At 40.6% G+C, this 9891-nt stretch overlaps 1 protein-coding gene across 11 annotated transcripts in view; it reads left to right on the forward strand.

The window, feature by feature from the left end:
* The window catches only part of EBAG9 (estrogen receptor binding site associated antigen 9), a 33589-nt gene extending 25458 nt beyond the window's left edge, over positions 1-8131 (forward strand). For all 11 annotated transcript variants that reach the window (XM_070075413.1, XM_008255835.4, XM_070075416.1 and 8 more), the window contains one exon: positions 6247-8131. In XM_070075413.1, coding sequence (XP_069931514.1) covers positions 6247-6367 — 121 coding nt within the window. In that variant the 3' untranslated portion in view covers positions 6368-8131. The remainder of the gene's footprint in view (positions 1-6246) is intronic.
* The last annotated feature ends 1760 nt before the right edge of the window (positions 8132-9891 follow it).

Consider the following 9891-nt stretch of genomic DNA (forward strand, 5'->3'; position numbering starts at 1 on the left):
CAGCTTATGGATTACAATGGCTTCCCCCCCATAATGTCCCTCCCACCCGCAACCCTCCCCTTTCCCATTCCCTCTCCCCTTCCATTCACATCAAGATTCATTTTCGTTTCTCTTTATATACAGAAGATCAGTTCAGCATACATCAAGCAAAGATTTCAACAGTTTGCTCCCACACAGAAACATAAAGTGAAAAATACTCTTTGAGTACTAGTTATAGCATTAAATCTCAATGTACAGCACACTAAGGACAAATCTTTGCTGCATTTCTCATTCCTATCAAGTTTGATTGATTTGATTTTTTGATTTTGTATTCTCTTGAATCTCTTTGAATATCCTTATAATCATTCCCTTGACTTCCTTATCGATCTGCTTTCCTGTGGAGTCTGATGTTAAAGTGTTGATGGGTTCCTTTTATTAAAGAATCAGTTTCCTTGATTGAAGCCTTTTCCTACAGATGTGTTTTCAAGTTTCAGTTTGGTGGCTATTTTGGCCTTGGTTAAAATTAAGTTGCTGGGCCAGTGCCGCGGCTCACTAGGTTAATCCTGCGCCTTGCGGTTCCGGCACACAGGGTTCTAGTCCCGGTTGGGGCGCCAGATTCTGTTCCTGTTGCCCCTCTTCCAGGCCAGCTCTCTGCTGTGGCCAGGGAGTGCAGTGGAGGATGGCCCAAGTCCTTGGGCCCTGCATCCTATACGAGAGCAGGATAAGTACCTGGCTCCTGCCATCGGATCAGTGCGGTGTGCCGGCCGCGGCGGCCAGGACCTTGGGGGTTCCTCTCAGTCCTGGCAGGGTATGCACGCCTTGGTTTTGTTCATGGCAGTGCTAGGCTCAAGTAAGGGACTTGTGTGCTCTACCCTTGTGCCCACCTATGCTGTGCTGGGCTTGGGTTTTTACCTTAGAGTCTGAGGCGCTTAATCAGAGCCAAAGTGGGCTGGAGGCCCAGTCTTCTAGAAGCTGTGTATAACCAACCATGTATGTAAGAGTTGAGGTAATCTTGGGCTGCTCTGTGGGTAGAGTGCGAAGCACTCACCAAAGCTGAGACAGACTAAGAGAGGAGCCATGCAGCATAGGTGGGTGTGTGCAACCAGACGTGCCCACTAAGAAGTTAGGGGCATATACCAAAGCTGAGGCAAGCTGGAGAATGAAGCCACACAGCCCAAGAGGAGATGCATAACCAGACATGCCCACCAAACCCTAGGAGGCTCAAGCTGCACCAGGGCTGGAATCAGGAGTGCTCAACAAAGCTGGGCCATGCTGAGGAAGGGAGCTTTGTGGCCTAGACATGTGTGTGACTACATACATCCATCAAAGCCAAGCAGGCTTGGACTGCAGTGGGTCTGGAGTCTGGAATGTCACCAAAGCCATACCCACGGAGAAGGAGCCACACTGCCTAGGTAGATGTGCATAACTCACCATGCCCACCAAAGCTGGAGTGTAGGGCACTTACCAAACTTGAAGCCCATTGGAGAATGGCATTGTATAGCCCAGGTTGGTGTGCATGTCCAACCATGCCCCACAGAGCCTGAGCCAATTCACAAAGAGAGTTTTGGAGAAGCTAGGGCAGGCTCCAGTGATGGCTGGAATGCAATGCCCTGGGAATGGGAGGGAGTGCAGAGGGATGACCCCAAGTCTGCAGAGGCAAATACCTCAGCTTCTGAGGTCCTGGAAGCAGAGCCTCCTCTACTGTACAGAACCACCTGTCCCGTGCATTGTACACTGCTTGGGCTAAGATGATGAGGTCCCTGTTGCTGCTGCATCTAGTTGGGTTTGCGAGGCTATGATTCTTTTTACTAGGTGGTAGAATGTCTATGAGGTTCCAAGGATAAGGATATGCAGTGACTTGTGTTCTTAAAGACTGAATTTCAAGACCAATTTCTCAAGACAGCATCATTGTCACAGCCTGTGGTCTAGGGGAGACAATACAAAGTTTCTCCTCTGAAGCGAAGTCCCTATGTATATTACAGGTAGCTTTGCTTGCTAGCTTCCATGCCTATGATGACTGTAGATGCCTCCTGTGGCTAAAATTGCCAGTGTTCAATGTCCTTAAAGGTGGGGGTCTGCTGGGAATCTTCTGTTTACTCTTTCCCTCTGGAGATCCCCCTGTCCTTGGAGCTGGGATCTCAGTTGCTAGTGCTCTTCGTTCCTCTCTTTATGTTGCTGTTCCACATCTCCGTGTCCATGGGGTTCCAATGTCTCTCGATGAGCTGTATTGGTCTTCCTTGGATATTCATCCCCCCAAAATGCAGTTCTTTATTTGTTGTTTTGGTTCTTCTATTTGGAGGAAGAGCCAAACAGTGGGCAACTCTATTCAACCATCTTGGATTTCTCACCCTACTATATATTCTTGCAGGTCAGAAGTTGTAACTTTATTTTAATTTCCTCATGGTTTAACATACTGTCTAGCTGTACACACATGAGTGAAAATAACTTATGTAACATTCTGTATTTGTACATGTATTTTAATTGATGTCCATGGCAACCCAATCAGGGAGATGAAGTAAGTATTCCACAGAAGTGTAAATTTATTCTGAAGGTTTTTTTTTTTTTTTAAGATTTATTTATTTGAAAGATAGAGTTACAGAGAGAGAGGGAAGGACAGAGAGATCCCCATCTACTGTTTCACCACCAAATGGCTGAAATAGCCAGAGGTAGGCCAGGCCAAGGCCAGAGGCCAAAAACTATAAGGGGCACAAGTATTTCCCAGGTACATTAGCAAGGAGCTGGATTAGAAATGGAGTAGCTGAAACTCAAACTTGTGCTCATATGGAATATTGGCATCCTGGGCAGAAACTGAATAATTGCTTCGCTGCAACACAACGCTTCTGAAGGTTTTGTGTGTGTGTGTGTGTGTTTAAGCATTTTTTGAGAAGCTGAAAGAGTCAAAAAGAGAGAAAGAGAGAGAGAGAGCTTCCATCTGTTGGTTCACTCCCCAAATGCCCACAAGGGCCAGGGCTGGGCAGGGTTGACTAGGAGCCATGAATTCAATTCAGATGTCCCATGTGGGTGGCAGAAACCCAACAATTCGAGCTATCACCAAAGAGTAAAGAGAAAATTTATCTTAAAAGAGAAAACTTGGGATTATAATCATTGATGGAAAATCAAGTATTTAAATGTGTCTGAATTACATATGTATTTCTTAAAAATTCTGTAGTAAGATATGGTATAAATTTTTTTTATTTTAAAACAAAGCAATGTTGAATCATAGGTAGGAAAAAGGAATTCCATTTATCAGACTTCATTTTGGTATTTTCCTTTTTTCTTTTTCAGTAAGTTACAATTACCTTAAATAACCAGCAGAGGGTGCAGTTAAATAGTTGAAAGTTACAGCTGAGGTTCTGTTCAAGTCTCGTTACTCCTGTTTTCAACTTATCACGTTTTTGTTTTGTTTTGACTGGGTACTTGGGTAATATTTTAAAATGCAGGTGGTAATGTTCTGAGTGTTTTTAATATTTAATTCCTGTTTAGTTAGTATAACTGTCTTTTATAAAGGAAACATTTTGAATACTATAAACTATATTTACTGCAGAGATCATCCAAAATAAAAGAAATCCATCTTTTTAATTTTAATAAATCATAAGTATAAAAGTCTGAGTCTTTTAGATCATTTGGGGTCAGTAATCTCACTAAGCACAAGGATAAAGGAGTAGGATATTCATTTTAAATCTATACTCTATTTTTAAGATTTGTTATTTACTTGAAAGGTAGAGTTACAGAGGGAGGGGGAGGAAAGTAGGAGTGGGGAGAGAGAGAGAGAGAGATCGATCTTCCATCTGCTGGTTCATTCCCCAAATATCCACAATGACCTGGGCTATGCCAGGTCAAAGCCAGGATCCCAGAGCTGCTTCTGTGCTCCCACACGTATTCAGAGGCCCAAGCACTTGGGTCACACTCTGCTGCTTTCCCAGGTGCATTAGTAGTAGCTTAACCTACTGTGCTACAATCCTGGTCCTCAGAACCTAGTAATCTTAATAACAGTGCTATAGGATTTATTCCATGAGTTCACAGGTATCTTAACATTGTACAAAATAATCCTCCTGCTTTTTTTTTTTTTTTTTTGACAGGCAGAGTTAGACAGTGAGAGAGAGAGAGAGAGAAAGGTCTTCCTTCTGTTGGTTCACCCCTCTAATGGCCACTACAGCCGGTGCACTGCGCCGATCTGAAGCCAGGAGCCAGGTGCCTCCTCCTGGTCTCCCGTGTGAGTGCAGGGCCCAAGCACTTAGGCCATCTTCCACTGCCTTCCTGGGCCACAGCAGAGAGCTGGACTGGAAGAGGAGCAACCGGGACAGAATCTGGCGCCCCAATCGGGACTAGAACCCGGGGTACTGGCGCCTCAGGCAGAGGATTAGCCTAGTGAGCCGCGGTGTTGGCCATCCTCCTGCTTTCTAAACAAGACAAAAGTGAAAAAAAATAAAACTTCATGACAGCTTGGGAGAATGAACTGTTGGCTTACTTCATTCTGCATGTGGTATACATAGAGCCATGGGGAGATAGAGGCTTTCATCTGCCTGAACTGCCCCCCAGAAAAACACTGAGCATTAGAAAAATCCATTCACAGTCTGTCTTCTGACTGTGCACCTTTCTTTCCATTGCTCCCTTAAAATACTATCAGTGTTGTTAAGGAAGATGCTTCTGACATTTCAGTAATTCTAGGCATGAATCTCGACAGGTAAAGTATACTTTTGTCTGTAGTGATCTCTAAATTGTCTGTTTTGTCAGGAACATTAGGTTTTGATACTTTTATTTCAACTAATAAACAAGTCAAAGCTTAATTATCTTGTTTGTGTACAGTCTGTTCGGCCCCTTATGGTTGTTTGCTTACCTTGATTATTTTTGTGCTAGTGTTTCAACGTTTTTAGTGCAGATTATCAGTTTTTCATACAAGTAAGCAGAGGTAATGGAAAGGTTTTTTTTTTTTAACTTTTGTTTTAGAAACAATGTCAAAAGAAAAAAATGGGGTCAAAAATAAGTTTCTCTGCTTCCTTGAATCTTGCTCACTTTTTTTTTTTAAATTTTTTATTTTTTGACAGGCAGAGTGGACAGTGAGAGAGAGAGACAGAGAGAAAGGTCTTCCTTTGCCGTTGGTTCACCCTCCAATGGCCGGCGCGCTGCGGCCAGCGCACCGCGCTGATCCGATGGCAGGAGCCAGGAGCCAGGTGCTTTTCCTGGTCTCCCATGGGGTGCAGGGCCCAAGCACCTGGGCCATCCTCCACTGCACTCCCTGGCCACACCAGAGAGCTGGCCTGGAAGAGGGGCAACCGGGACAGAATCCGGTGCCCCAACCGGAACTAGAACCCGGTGTGCCGGCACCGCAAGGCGGAGGATTAGCCTAGTGAGCCGTGGCGCCGGCCCTTGAATCTTGCTCACTTTTAACTCTGTATACTCCCATTTATAAATTGTATTTCATGTACTATAATCAGCTGAGTTGTTCCATAAATCGATAATCTGTCTAGATTTTTCTGCATATAACCTTATATTGCCTATTCCATGTCCAGTTATAACAGCTTCCTTCATCAACCTTTCATGCTTCTTATTTTCTTACACCATAATCCTTCAGATCCGGGACCAACCTATGTTGCCTCTCTCTTCTGTTTTATCTCCCCACTTTTATTCCCTACTCCCCATGCTAATCAACTGATAGAGATAGAGAGGGAGACTGGTTCTGGGTTAGTTGGGGCTATGGGAGGGGCTAAGGAGGAGGTGTGTGTTCATAACATGTAGTGAGTCAGTGCTCACTGCTCCATCCTTTGGAAGGTGTGTCTTAATTTTATATTTTGTTTTTGGAATGTGTCTGCATATCTGTGTTCTTGATATCCTTTAGCTGACAGTTTTTAACTGTTGTAAGAACAGGAGGTTTAATTCTCAATATCAAACTTTTCTGAATGGAAATCTCCCCCTCCTGCCACAGGTGTGAGTGGAACTAATATTCAGTGAAAGTAATCTAGAGAAGGGTCAGAAGATGTAGACTCTTACCCCTGTAGTTAAAATCCTATAACTTTGGGCAAGCACTTACCCTTGTGTCTCATTTTACTTATTTGTAAAATAGATAGTACCTCTTTGATTTTGCAAGTCATGTTCTAAGGATTAAAAGAAATGCCATTTTAAAAATTTTTTAAATTGTCCAAGCTGTGGGAAGATTTGAAATCTTCCATGTGATAATAAAAAGGCACTGTTATTTCTTTCTGGACTTTATTTGCCATTTCAACTATCTGGCATTTTGTAGAAGTAAAATCTGTATATGTTTCTTTCCAGGCAGCAGAAAATAGCAGACAGAGAAAAGAGAGCAGCAGAACAACAAAGGAAGAAAATGGAAAAGGAAGCACAGCGGCTAATGAAAAAGGAACAAAACAAAATTGGTGTGAAACTTTCATAACAACTGTTCTTCAGATGTCATAGTGCCAGTAGGAGAAATCAGCTCCACAGCCTGGGCAGCATTTGTATGGATTTAAAAGTATTTTCAGAATACAGATACATTGCTTGATTTTAATGCATTCATCAGGACACCCAAGATTCTCCCAAAGTACCTTGAAGTCAGTGATTGAGACTCACAAGAACAAAAGAGACTTATGAGATAATATTTTCTTCAACATGCTCCAAATATAAGACAGTTGTTTGCTGTAGAGAAATTATTACAAATGGAATATATCAGTACCTCTCAAGCTAGAGTGTCTAGCTAAATGGGTGTAAATAATTTGATGGTGGAAAAGAACTCTGCTGTCTATTATGCTTCCCTTCAGTGTGCATAAGTATAAAATAAATAATTTTAATATTCTTTTGTTTCCATGATTACCTGTCCTAAATTAGACAAATTGTAGGGCTTTAGCTTTCTTATTTTTGTTATTAGGAGCTGGTATTGGCATATATTTCCTCTAATTTGAGTTAGTATTATTCATGTTTGATACAACATTAAGGATTTGATGATTTTGGTTTTCAAGAAAAATGACATTAAATGCAATAATTTTATTTATAAAGATTTTGTACATCATTATTTTCTTTTGAATGGAGTTATAATGTTATACATATTTGTAATTTATATTGCATGTATAAACATTGAAAATCAGCTAAGATAGTAAATTCGTTTTAAATTATTTTAACTTTTGAGTTTTAAGAACTAGTATTAGTTGTTTATCCCTTTCATTATAGGCTTTAAGATGTAATGTCTTTAAATACTTTAGCTGTCCCCTTTGCCTCCACTCAGTGGCCAGTAATTTAGAATTCAGAAAGCCCACAGTTGTAACATTTCAAAGCTTTTAGCTGATTTCTGTATCCATTTTATATATCTAACATAATGCAGGTTATCTGTGTTTTTGGCTAAGGTAACAGCTAGGTATTAGTTCATTAAATTATAAACCAAGCAAGGAATAATCTTATTTGTGGTGTTGATTGGCTTGTCTTAAAGAAATAATTGTATACTGTGTCCATAGAGAAGGGAAGAAGAACCAGATTTGATAGTTTAAAATCACCATTAACTTTTTGTCACAATTGAAATCCATACAGTCTGATTTTCTATGGCTTTAAAATTTTTAATGATTTTTACTTTCTTAAAAGCTGCTGCCCAGAATTAACATTTTGTTGGGTTTTAAAGTGTCTTTGGGCCAAACATTGCAAATATATTTGAACTAAAGTAATGTTTTATAGTAAAATCATAAACTCTATGATGAGAACTCTTTAAGTCCTTAACCTATGCTTCCAGACTAAGTGCGATTGTAGAATCAGTTGACTTTAACTTTGGTACAAACTTGCTATATCCCTAAACCAGGTTTTCAGTTACCATGTGTGTCAGTTACTGCCAGTAAACTCCCAATTAAATACAATTACACTTTTTAATTATAAGTGTATTTTTTCCCTCCTTTTTTTGTTTTTAGTTATTATGGAGTACCACACAATTTCTCTAAATTGGGGTTCATAAAGGATAACCTCCTTTACTATAATAACATTTACTGCTTTTCCCCAATGGGTGAAAAGTATTGAAATCTCCTTTAGTTATAGTTTCACATGGGTAAGGTTTTGTTTTTAGGTTTGGTTCCTTGGTTTTTGATTATTTAGAAATACAGGCTGATTAAAAGTTAGAGTTTATGCAACTAATTAAGAGGAGAGTTATTTTGCGGAAAGAATAAATAAATCTGGATTTTTTTTTTTACTCTCTTGATGTGTGACCGAAATTCTTGTATTAAATTGAGTATATATATCATGGTCCCAAAAGAAGTCATTGAGTTAAATACACACTATAAATATCCTATGGTAGCAAGCTGTGTTCTTTAGTTCCCAAATTTGCAGTTTCTACTTTTGTCTTTTTATTGAAGAATTGTTAGCTTTGGAAGTTTTTTAGAAGTAAATAAGTAAAAGCAGGCTTAGATAGAATTAATGAAGTTCTACCTATTATCTGAATATGCACTTCATGCACGGTGATAACAAATAATCAAAGACATGTGACACTTGTTTTATGATCTTTTTTTATTTAGACATTTCATGATTTCTAGCCATTTTATCTTTTTTTTTTTTTTTAAGATTTATTTGTTTATTTGAAAGGTAGAGTTTCAGAGAGGCAGAGTCAGAGAGATTTTTTCTCGCTGGTTCACTCCCCAATTGTCCACACAGCAGAAGCCTGGCCGTTCTGAAGCCAGGAGCCAGGAGCTGCTTCTTGGTCTCCCATGCAGGTGCAGGGGCCCAAGCACTTGGGCCATCTTCTACTGCTTTCCCAGGCCATAGCAGAGAGCTGGAGCGGAAGTGGAGCAGCTGGGACTCGAGCTGGCGTACCAGCACTGCAGGCTGCAGCTTTAGCTGCTATGCCATAGAGCTGACCCTGCCATTTTATCTTATTAAGCTTAGCTAAGGATATCTTCTCTTGGCTCTTTTTGGTAGCATATTTGGATTGACATTTTAGAGCTGACATTTTAAAATTCTGCATCTGAATCTCAGTTTTGACATGCATTAGCCTCTGGCCAGAAGCAGTGATTCTTTGTGGGTGTAGCCATAGAAACCAGCATCTGGATTGAGCTTCCACTGCTACTCTAGATCAAGCTATTAGCATAGAGCGAATGTAACCATAGCCAGTATTCCAAGACACTTAAATTTTGCGGAAGGATGGTGTGGTCCACCTACAGCTGACACATGTATTTCGTTTAATCCTGTGTGGTGCAGATATGGGATCATCTATTTGCAGTAACAGCTTTTCTTCAAGGGAAATTTTTTATTGGCTTTATATGCAAATACAAAGTTACCTCAAAAAATCATGGAAATAGGGAATTAAAAGATAAGTTTATTTGGGTGCAGGCAGTTTTTGAAATTCATGTGCAGTATTTCATAACATAGTTTTTCATAACATCCGTTGTTCTTTTTCCTTTTTTAAAATTTCTTTATTCAAAAAGCAGAGTGACAGAGAAAGAGAGGGAACTTCCATCTACTAGTTCACTCTCCAGTGGCTGCAACAGCCAGGTCTGGTCCAGGCTGAAGCAAGGAGCCACGAACTCCATCCTGATCTCCCACATGGGTAGCAGGGGTGCCACTGCCTTCCCAGGCACAATGGCAGGAAACTGGGTCAGAAGCAGCGCTGCCAGGATTCAAACCAGCTCCGCAATATGGGACACCAGTGTCAAGCAGCAGCTTAACCGACTAAAACACAGTGCCAGCCTGAAACCCATTTGTGATGAACTTTTTGAAGGTCCCTTTTATGCATGGATTTGAAAGTTTCTTTGCACCAAAATAAGATTATCTTTTAATTCCATTTTCTAAGAACTTTTTGACGCACCCTCAGAACAATTATAAGTTGAATGGTTCTAGCTAAAGCAAAGTTGGGAGGGTAGGTGTGGGCTAGAGCCTACATTTTCTTTAGAGAAAGAGCTTCTAGCCTCTTTAAGGTAATTTGGAGGGCTGAAGAAGATGGGTCCATTAAGAACA

The sequence above is a fragment of the Oryctolagus cuniculus genome, chromosome 6 (assembly GCF_964237555.1).
Source record: "Oryctolagus cuniculus chromosome 6, mOryCun1.1, whole genome shotgun sequence".
Taxonomy (NCBI): domain Eukaryota; kingdom Metazoa; phylum Chordata; class Mammalia; order Lagomorpha; family Leporidae; genus Oryctolagus; species Oryctolagus cuniculus.